The sequence below is a fragment of the Triticum dicoccoides genome, chromosome 7A (assembly GCF_002162155.2).
Source record: "Triticum dicoccoides isolate Atlit2015 ecotype Zavitan chromosome 7A, WEW_v2.0, whole genome shotgun sequence".
In the NCBI taxonomy this organism is placed as follows: Eukaryota; Viridiplantae; Streptophyta; class Magnoliopsida; order Poales; family Poaceae; genus Triticum; species Triticum dicoccoides.
The window spans coordinates 62,533,721-62,544,626 of record NC_041392.1 but is presented as its reverse complement, the minus strand read 5'-3'; the positions used below and the strand labels follow the sequence as shown (position 1 = coordinate 62,544,626).

General features: G+C 43.9%; 1 protein-coding gene across 1 annotated transcript; it reads right to left on the bottom strand.

Moving 5' to 3' along the window:
• Nucleotides 1-5,136: 5,136 nt before the first annotated feature.
• On the bottom strand, nt 5,137-7,682 carry LOC119330986. Its single transcript, XM_037604138.1, has 2 exons — nt 7,547-7,682; nt 5,137-6,495 (listed from the first exon to the last, which is right to left on the bottom strand). The coding sequence occupies exon 2, from the start codon at nt 6,484-6,486 to the stop codon at nt 5,332-5,334; it is 1,155 nt and encodes a 384-aa protein (XP_037460035.1). The 5' UTR covers nt 6,487-6,495; nt 7,547-7,682; the 3' UTR covers nt 5,137-5,331.
• Between the last annotated feature and the right edge of the window lie 3,224 nt (nt 7,683-10,906).

The window sequence follows — 10,906 nt, the reverse complement described above, 5'->3', positions numbered from 1 at the left end:
AAATGTTGACGCGTGGATGCCTATTGGTCCCGGTTGGTGCCACCAACCGGGACCAAAGGACCTCCTGCCTGGGCTCCGCGCATAGGCCACGTGGAGGCCCATCTGTCCCGGTTCTGGATTGAACCGGGACTAAAGGGACAAGGCATTAGTACCGACCCTTTAGTCCCGGTTCAGGAACTGAGACAAAAGGCCCTTATGAACCGGGACAACAGGCCCTTTTTCTACTAGTGTCTAATAGTGGCAGTATTTTTTTAAGATGAAAGGAAATACTGCACATTTCAGAATGTGCTAAAGATCATGCTCTTGCATTTGCGAGGGCCACCTGGCTAGTATATGATAAAAGTAACATCAACAGATCAATATCTAGTATGAGAATTGCTCATGCGATCTCAAACGAAAGGATAAGAACACATAAAGTGTCGTGGAAGATAGGCGCGCCGGTCTCCATGTCCCCGAGGAGGTCATGGACGTCGAGGTCATTGTGCGCACGCACTATGGAGTAGAATCCAACAGTCACATGAGAACGCTCGCCAAAAACCTGATCGCCCTCGGCCGTACAGGATGACAAGAGACGGGCTTTTGGAGGCCTACTGTCTCACTTCGCGATGTACGCTGAGGAGCGAGGTGGGAAAACCGTAGGCAGCACAATGCTTGGGAACCAAGAGGCATGGACAAAGGAGAGGAAGTGACTTTGTCTATGGAATAAGAGTGACTTCTCATAGACTAGATGAAGTGAAACTGAAATAGTAATGGGTATACCAAGGGGAACAGTCCACAACAGTTTGGTTTCGTTTTTCACGAGTGCAAAAGTGTTTTAGTTTCTTTCTTATGTGAGTTTCTGTCCTATGTGACAAAAAGAAGACAGGACACACAAGTGGCACAGGTCCTAGACTGGCTCATCTCAATCACGAAACACGGCGCGCGTGCGAGGCGCTGCATGGCGAGGTGGGTAGGAGTGCATATGTATATGTCCTCTTCTCAATCTCTTAGTGGTGTGTGAAGGTGGAAACTTTATATGCTGGTCCAATACACCCTCTACAATTGGGAAGGGACTTAATTTTCCTCACTCCCATTGTCATGCAAGAATCGTCCATACAGGCCTATGGGATTTTTAGGAATGATTGGACATAGTAAACGGGCTAAAAGCCCAATAATTCCAACAATTCCCCGCCAGATCTTAATTAGAGGCACATAGAGTTTGCCTGTGGTTTCAAAACAATGCTTCTATACTGGTGTTTAGGTGAAGACTGTTAATTTTAACTTTTGACTAGAACTCCAAACAACACTCGTTAACAACTTGAATAGTGGACTATGCTTTGAACTGCAAGTTTTGTGCAAACAAGTTCCATGTAAAGCCTTGATCGATACTAGTCTGTCAAATGACTTTTCCATGGGTAGGAGCTTGTATGACATATTCCAGTGCCTCTTCATCAGTTTACTACAGAGCACCCAACTCTCATATTTAACATTCTAACTTATATATGTGTGTTCTCTAAAGATGTTCTATAGAACAACATCTTGGCATACCAAGCGCCCCAGAGCACGTTAAGATAAAGATCAACCTGTCATACTTATGATGAGAGAATTCCATCATAATGGGGTGAAACTTTAGTAAATAAAACTCTTCTCTCAGTTTTGAATGCTCGCTCAGCGCTTTTTGAAAAACTTAAAAAAATAGAAACAAAAGAAAGAATAAAAATGGACGAACTAATTAAGGTTTTGTAACAACTAATGGGCCGGCCAGTACAAGATCATCATAACCGAGCTCCCGACATCTCGCAGCAAGCGAAACATAGACAGTCCCAAGGGAGAGAGGGAGAGAGGGGGGGAATATGTGGTTCTGTGTGTTGTGGGTTGTGGCCTGTGATGCAGGCCAGCGCACTATCTCATATCAGGTCATACTGTCCGTTTACTTAATTTCTTAGCCCGGCCAACCATATCTCGGGTCATGATGTGCTATGGGTTGTGCCTCGCCTTCGGACCATGTATCATGCCAGAAAAGACCTGCCCAAGTCTCGACCTTAGTTGTAGTTCTCTATGTAGCAGCTGTTGGGGAACGTACCAGAAATTCAAAATTTTCGTACGTGTCACCAAGATCTATCTATGGAGAAACCAGCAACGAGGGGAATGATAGTGCATCTACATACCCTTGTAGATCGCTAAGCGGAAGCGTTCAAGAGAACGGGGTTGAAGGAGTCGTACTCGTCGTGATCCAAATCACCGATGATCCTAGTGCCGAACGGACGGCACCTCCGCGTTCAACACACGTACAGCCCGGTGACGTCTCCTACGCCTTGATCCAGCAAGGGGAGAAGGAGAGGTTGGGGAAGACTCCATCCAGCAGCAGCACAACGGCGTGGTGGTGGTGGAGGAGCGTGGTACTCCAGCAGGGCTTCGCCAAGCACCGCAAGAGATGAGGAGGGAGAGGGGTAGGGCTGCGCCAAGAAGAAGAGGAACTCATCTGTCTTGCAGCCTCCAATACCTCAAGTATATATAAGGGAAGGGGAGGGGCTGCGCCCCCACCTAGGGCTCCCTCCCTAGGGGTGGCGGCAGCCCCCAGATCCCATCTGGGTGGCGGCCAGGTGGAGGGGGACAGGGAGGCGCACCAGACATGAGCCCTAAGGCCCATCTGCCCTTAGGGTTTGCCCCCCTCCTCCCCTTAGGCGCCTTGGGCCCTTGTGGGGGGGCGCACCAGCCCACCTGGGGCTGGTCCCCTCCCACAAATGGCCCATGCAGCCCTCCGGGGCCGGTGGCCCCAGTTGGTGGACCCCCGGGATCTTCCTGGTGGTCCTGGTACATTACCGATAAAACCCGAAAATTTTCCGGTGACCAAAACAGGACTTCCCATATATAAATCTTTACCTCCAGACCATTCCGGAACTCCTTGTGATGTCCGAGATTTCATCCGGGACTCCGAACAACATTCGGTAGCCACGTATATCTATTCCCTATAACCCTAGCGTCATCGAACCTTAAGTGTGTAGACCCTACGGGTTCGGGAACCATGTAGACATGACCGAGATAACTCTCTGGTCAATAACCAACAGTGGGATCTGGATACCCATGTTGGCTCCCACATGTTCCACGATGATCTCATCGGATGAACCACGATGTCAAGGACTTAATCAATCCCGTATACAATTCCCTTTGTCTATCGGTACGATACTTGCCCGAGATTCGATCGTCGGTATCCCGATACCTTGTTCAATCTCGTTACCGGCAAGTCTCTTTACTCGTTCCGTAACACATCATCCCGTGATCAACTCCTTGATCACATTGTGCACATTATGATGATGTCCTACCGAGTGGGCCCAGAGATACCTCTTCGTTTACACGGAGTGACAAATCCCAGTCTCGATTCGTGCCAACCCAACAGACACTTTCGGAGATACCTGTAGTGTACCTTTATAGCCACCCAGTTACGTTGTGACATTTGGCACACCCAAAGCACTCCTACGGTATCCGGGAGTTGCACAATCTCATGGTCTAAGGAAATGATACTTGACATTAGAAAATCTTTAGCATACGAACTACATGATCTTGTGCTAGGCTTTGGATTGGGTCTTGTCCATCACATCATTCTTCTAATGATGTGATCCCGTTATCAATGACATCCAATGTCCATGGTCAGGAAACCGTAACCATCTATTGATCAACGAGCTAGTCAACTAGAGGCTTACTAGGGATATGGTGTTGTCTATGTATCCACACATGTATCTGAGTTTCCTATCAATACAATTCTAGCATGGATAATAAACAATTATCATGAACAAGGAAATATAATAATAACTAATTTATTATTGCCTCTAGGGCATATTTCCAATAGCAGCAACCCAACGATGTCGCTGGACCGTAGCAGCAGCGCCACGCTGCATCGTTGGTCGTTAAACCATATCATACACCATAACCAGCATCATCTATTTGCCAATGGTGCAAGTCGATGACATTGCAGCATCGGCAGTGTTGAAGCCGAGGCCACACAACTTTGTTGGCATTGCAGTCGGTGCCATGGCAGCACTATAGGTCACCACTGCACATGAGATGACCGCAACACCCGGTGATGTTCCACAAGACAGGTCGTAGTGGCACTGCTGTGAGACCACCTCTTTGTAAACAGCAGCACTGCTGCGAGCCCGCCTCTTCTTGTGGCACGGGCCTCGCACTAGTGACACTTCCCGGTGCATCTGGTGACCTCTCAGCAAGCACGGGTCCTCATCCCTTGCAGCAGTAGCTGACTTAGAGGCTTCAGTCGCGATTTTATGGGACACTCTCATTGCACGTCGCGACTGCAGCACACAACGACACTCCACAACACCAGTCGCAGCATCGCTGGTGATTTGCAAACAGCGGCACTGTTGTGAGACCGCCTCTTCGCAGAGATAGAAGATGATTGCCTCACTGTACACACTGTTGTATTATCATCAAGAGGAATTACAGTTACATATAGGCTAGCCCCAACGAGCTCCCGTGAAGGGTGGCACGCAGGCCAGGTCATGGGCTAGCGATCCTAGAGACTAGGGTTGTTACAATGGTTGTTACAACAGAATGCACAAGTGTACATATACATGAAATTATATACTTAACACGCAGCGCATGATTCTGTTAGGTGAGACCAGGAGTTGAGAATTGGTCAGAGTTCAGCCTCACCTCTGTTAAACTGAGGTGGGACAATTTATGGCCATAATTTTGATGTGACATATATTTGGTTAAAATTCTACAAGATCACAATCAGTTTGTACAAATGAAAAGGGGGAAGTAGATAACCAAAAGGGCATATAGGAATTCCCTACACGACCTTGCTGAAAAGGAACAATTACACTCGCTGAAAACTGATGAAATGCTCATGTACCTTTATGCTACGCTACACCACTCTGCTTTTGAAATTCTCTAAACAGGCAGTCCATAACTAACCACCTGTCTTTTTATTTTTTCTTGCTACTGAGGCTTCTTTGTAAAACTTGTGTGCGTCAATAAATTACAGCTGTGTGCATCATGATAATGGAGAGGCCGGGCCTATCCACTTTTTGGAGAGAAAAATCACCACCTGTAGGAAGTAGCAATTATCTACATGGCAGAAACATATACGTGCAGAGCTATCATTAACTCCCAAGTCTGTTAAAAGCATAGCCACACAGATAAAACATCAAGTTTCCACAACGAAAGGTTTAAGCATTCGATTACATGAACCCATTATTGTCACCAAGTGACTTAAAAGTGCACACCATCATATACTAATTAAGTCCACACAATAACATATTAGTAAGATAAAGATGAGAAGAACCCAGGCATGTTGGTTGACCACAAAAGACTAAAAAAATCCTTCTGGGTTGATCATATAGCTTCAGAAGGAAAAAACCAGGTCAGGCCCCACTGACCAGCTTGGCGTTGCGGTACCGCAGGATTCCTTGAATGCAATGGCATTATCATCCCACTTCTCACGTTATATATGCCAGCGTCGCGAAGAGGTTCTGCAGAAGACTCTGGACAAGGATAATCGCAGATGAAGTAGATGCAGTCCTCCTGGGATCCACTGCATTCTCCAGCAGGCAGGGACTTCGAGCTTTGCTTACCAAGAAAGAGGGCATGGCCACCCAAATCACTCACCGTTCTCCACTGACCAGGGTTAGTGCGCAAGTCTGCCTCAAGGACATTAAATCCAACAGTGTGAGAATTCCTAAAACCCTGTGAGTGTGTAAATCTTTGCACCATCAGCAGCCTACCACCACATTCCACTAAATACTGGCTGAGTCCATAAAGCACCTTCTTAGACAGGTATTGAGGCGTTCCACAATCACCACCAGAGTCAATTACGCATTTCATCTTTGGATAAGTACCAAGGTTCTCACCAAAATCAACGACGAAAAGCTTGAAAAATCCAGATACCACGTACAGCCTTCCATCCAAGAAAGCAAGATCCACTAATGTTGGTGGCTCCCCCAGTGCAGTACGTATACCTCTGAATGAGTAAGTGGTGGCAGGTGGTTGAACGACACAAAGATCAACAGAATAACAATTGCCGATGATCATCGCAGCAGCAAGGGACTTGGGTGATGATTCCAGCGGCGAGGGCGCCAGTAACTTATAGGAAACTGGATCATCAGTATATTCAGCATGGTTATCTATCTCGCGCTGCCAAACACTGGCAAGATTAGGAAGCTCCAGTGTGCTCTTGGAAAAAGGGTTCAGCAATGAACACGCACCATCACAGCTCATGAGGAATAGCCTGTTATCAATGGAGCCGTGCCAACGAGCACCATCTGGTAGAGGCATGCGGTGAACCTTGCCAGGGATGCTGAGGAAGGTTCCATCGGTGAGGGTGAGCCAAGGGAATGGGAGGGGGAGATTCTGCAACATACTATTAGAGCGCCATGGTTGACAGACTGCTCTCAGACGAACACGGTCAGCTAGGGAATCGAGGCGCTTTAGGACAAGGCCCAGGAGTTCGGTAGGAAGATCTGACCAAGGTCCAAACTGTGCAGCCTTCATGATGCAAGTCTGCAATACAGGACATAAGATTAATAGATAGTACAATAAGAAAATTGTAATGCATATGCTAGCTGAACTACTCTAATACCTAAGGCCGTCACAAAGAAATAGAGATGACGAGGAAAATAGCAAAAACAATCTATAGAGCAGAAACAAACTACTCCATCCGAACATATGCTTCTTTAACTTCAAATCAATTATATACATATACTTCTTGAACTTGGTAACAGATGCCAAAGCATGCAGCAAAGCACCATCTATTTATGTTATTTTGATGGAAAAAAACACCATTTATTTGTTATGGTAAATAAAGCAGCATGATGATCATGTCCCCTAATACCATCAACAGCAGCATGATTCATGATCATGAGTATGGTGAACTAACAAGGAATTATGTTCTTAATTTCTCATGTGGAATTGACTAACTTCAGTGAGCTACTCACAGTAGTCCTCTTTCTTTTAGATGAGAAATCCAGAGAGTGTTCTTTTAAACAAGAAGGTATATGTTGAAAAAATAAAATTTTATTCATGTATATGGTCAAGCGAGTGGAAATCGGAGCTAAGTATGCATATATTACTGAAGATTTATATTTTTCACAACACCAGTATGCAGCTCGGATCAGCAAGAAAGAAAAATAAGTTAAGTAGAGTTTCAATCGGGAAAATAGAGGTGCCAATTGTTTCTCAAGAACATGCTGAGGTGGATTCAAAAAATAAAAAACATGCTGAGATGAACATCGGAGGCAAGTATTGCAAAACATTTTTAATTTTTAGATCGGGTCGAAAAACTCCATTAGCAAGATTAGATCAAGTGAAGAAACAATTTCAGATGGACCATCTTTGTCAAAAAGAAAAAACTGGTTAGGCGAAGTTGCAATCTGGAACAATGACAAAACGTTAACAACCCACCTACCCCAATCATGGCCCCGTAAACAGATGCAAAAGCATGCAGCAAAGAAGTGCGCATCGGATCCAAGTATCCATACATGTTTGCAGTTTTAGACCAGAGTCGGATAATACAGATCTACCAAAAGCCCTAACTCGAGATAGTGAGATGTACCTTTGAGAACTTAGTGCCCTGGTCGGCGAGAGACGGGGAGGAGTGGAAGCCGCCAGCAGAGGCTTGTGTATCGCCTTGGATTGGACCCTGGCCGTGCGTGGGAAGGGAGAAGCCATGGAGAGTCCTCTGTGAGCAGGGGTTTTGTTTTGGGAACGAAAGGACGGGCTCCCTATATATTCATTGTCAACAGCTGGAGCGACTTTATTAAGCCGTTACTCGTATTGTGCCACGTTTGAGGGACCAATTTAAAGACTTCTAAATAAAATAAAATAATTAACACTTTATTATTTACATGTTACCAAATTCTTGCGAGACCAAAAATGAAGTAATACTATTATTTTACCGCCAATGTGAATTGACGAACGTTTCAAATATGGGGACAAATCCAAACTCCTCGGATGCCGTCCAATCAGCATCCCAAGATTGCAATCTGAGGGAGCAATGCGTGATTATGGGACCGTTAGCGCTTTAATAGGATCACGATTTATGGGAATAGTGTGGGCTTAATGCACCATGTATATGTCTCATTTTAACACACCTTTATTTAGGTATTATCATTTTTTTGCAAGATTAAATGGCGCGAACTAAAATGACGGTAAGAATATTATATTACTGCAAATATTAATTGGCTAACGTTTCAAATATTGGGACAGATCTGGACGCATCGAATGTTCATATCGCGATTGCAATCTCTACTCCTAAAGGGGGAGTTGATACTGTCGCTTCACCTCCCACCAACCTCTCAGAAAACCCGATATGACGCGTGAGAGCCATCCAGGTGACCTTTCACTGAAGCTCCAGCCAAGTTGGCCCATCCCATTTGACGCATGTGCACGTTTTTATTTCTCAGTTTTCTTTGTTTCTTTTTTTTGTTTTTTTGTTTCTTCTTTTTCGTTTCACTTTTTCTATGATTAAACTATTATTTTATACTCGGTATATTATCCAAACTTTCCTAAAAAAATCCAACCAAATCGGCACTTTCCAAAACAACGTCATGCATTAATCTATACTCCTAAAGTGGGAGTTGGTAGCGTCGCCTCACCTCCCACCAACCCCTCGGCAAACACGAGATGATACCGCGGGCGTTATACATGCGACCTTTCGTTGTAGCTTCAGCCAAGTTGGCCTGGCCTATTTTTCTCTAATCCTAAAGAGAGAGTTGGTAGAGTCTCCTCACCTCCCACCAACCCCTCGGCAAACCCGATATGACGCCTGCGAGCGTCATACAGGTGACCTTTCGTTGAAGCTCCAGCTAAGTTAGCCCAACACATTTGACGCCTATTTTTACATTTCCTTTCTTTCTATGTTTCATTTTTAGCTTCCTATCTTTCTGTTTTAGTTTTTCCATGGCCAACCTATTATTTTCAGCTCAGCATAATATCAGAATCGGCACTTTCCCCAAAAAAATCATATCAAATCAACACTTCCCCAAAACAACGCCATACTCAATCAAATCAAATCTTAAGAAAATCTCAACTAAATCTAAACTTTCCTTGCATTACACTACACATACTCAATCAAATCAAATCTTACCAAAGCATCAACTATAATTAAAGTTGGGTCAGCCCATCTCTACTCCTGAAGGAGAGTTGGTAGCGCTGCCTCATCTCCCACCAACCACTCGGCAAATCTGATATGACGCTTGCGAGCGTCATACAGTTCACCTTCCGCTGAAACTTCAACCAATTTGGCCGGGGCCCGTTTGGCGTGTGCGCGCATTTTATTATGTTTTATTTTTGGTTTCCTTTTTTCGGTTTCATTTTTTCTATGATCAGCCGATTATTTTATGGTCGGCATACTTACAGAATCAGCACTCTAGAAAAAATCAAACTAAATCAGCACTTTCTCAAAACAACAGCATGCATTAACTCGATAAAATCAAATCTTAACAAAATCTCAACTAAATCCAAACTTTTCTTACATTCCGCTACTCGTACCCAATCAAATCAAACCTTACCAAAACATCAACTATAATCAAAGTTGGGCCGGCCTGTTTGACGCATGTGCGCATTCTTTTTTTCCCTATGTTTTGTTATTTTTGTTTTTTTTCTTTCATTTTTCTATGACCAAACTATTATTTTTTGCTTGGAATACTATCATAATCGACACTTTCCCCAAACAAAATCCAACCAAATCGGCACTTTCCCAAAACAACGCCATGCATTAACTCAATCAAATCGGCACTTTCCCAAAACAACGCCATGCATTAACACAATCAAATCAAGCCTTAATAAAATCTCAACGAAATCCAAACTTTCGTGGCCCTCCACTCCTCATACCCAAATCAAATCAAATCTTACCAAAACATGAACTATTAATAAAAAAATTCCTTGCTTTCTTCTATCCATACTCAAATCAAATTAAATCTCAACAAAATATAAAATATGGTGGATGCCTCTATTAATAAATCTTTGTTATCCCTACTATTAAACGATAGTCAATATGTCGTGTTCGTTTCCGCTTCGCTTCGTAACACCACCTAAGGGTTTAAAAACACCCTCTCGTTCAATCTCACCTGTGTGCAAATAAAAGGATTTAAAACCCCAATATTGGGAACCCACACACGCATATTGACTCCACCCTCAATTCCTTTAGCAGCCTCTCTCCAATCAACACCGTCGTAAATTTAAAAATACTTATCTTGTCATCTGCATGATGTATGTATACTACTCTATATGAATTGCTTCAGAACTTGGTTTTTTAATATGCTAGAGATATGAATGTAATACTTGCAGTTTTTTTAACATGATTTGTTTCCTGGGGCGTATTTGTCAAGTAGTGTTGCCCCACATGTTCCCCCACTTTGATTTATGAGGGATGACAGTTTCAATCATAGTTAGGGGAAATGGAAATTTAGTTTCATATGTTCTCAGCAGGGCAAAGGGGTAATAATATACAAATGATGGATGGGCAATTGCATGCTAAATTACTACAATTTGTACTGTAATTTGAATATCTTGGGCCTGCACGACGTTTTCCGTCTCAATGTATCCCGTTGCTTTAGCATATTTTCCGACAGATTCTTGAAATCTAGAGAAGAGAAGGAAGAGCAGCAATTGTTTGAGGAAGAGTAGCAGGTGGAGCACTTGGGGAAGGAAACATATCAACACAACACTAAAATGGCCAGGTGGTTCATGGTGTTGAAGAAGGGAAGAGTGTTCCAAGAAATAAGATGGAAAAAAACTAAAGCGTCCAAGTGGTCCATGATATTGGAGAATAGGAAAAACAGGAAGAGTATTCTAGAAAATAAGTAGGAACAGAACTAAAGCTGGCGAGGAATGAGGAAGAAGATGCGTTGCTGATGAACACATTGATGTTGATGTGGTGTTGGTTGGTCCCAACAAAATGGGTTGGCGAAGA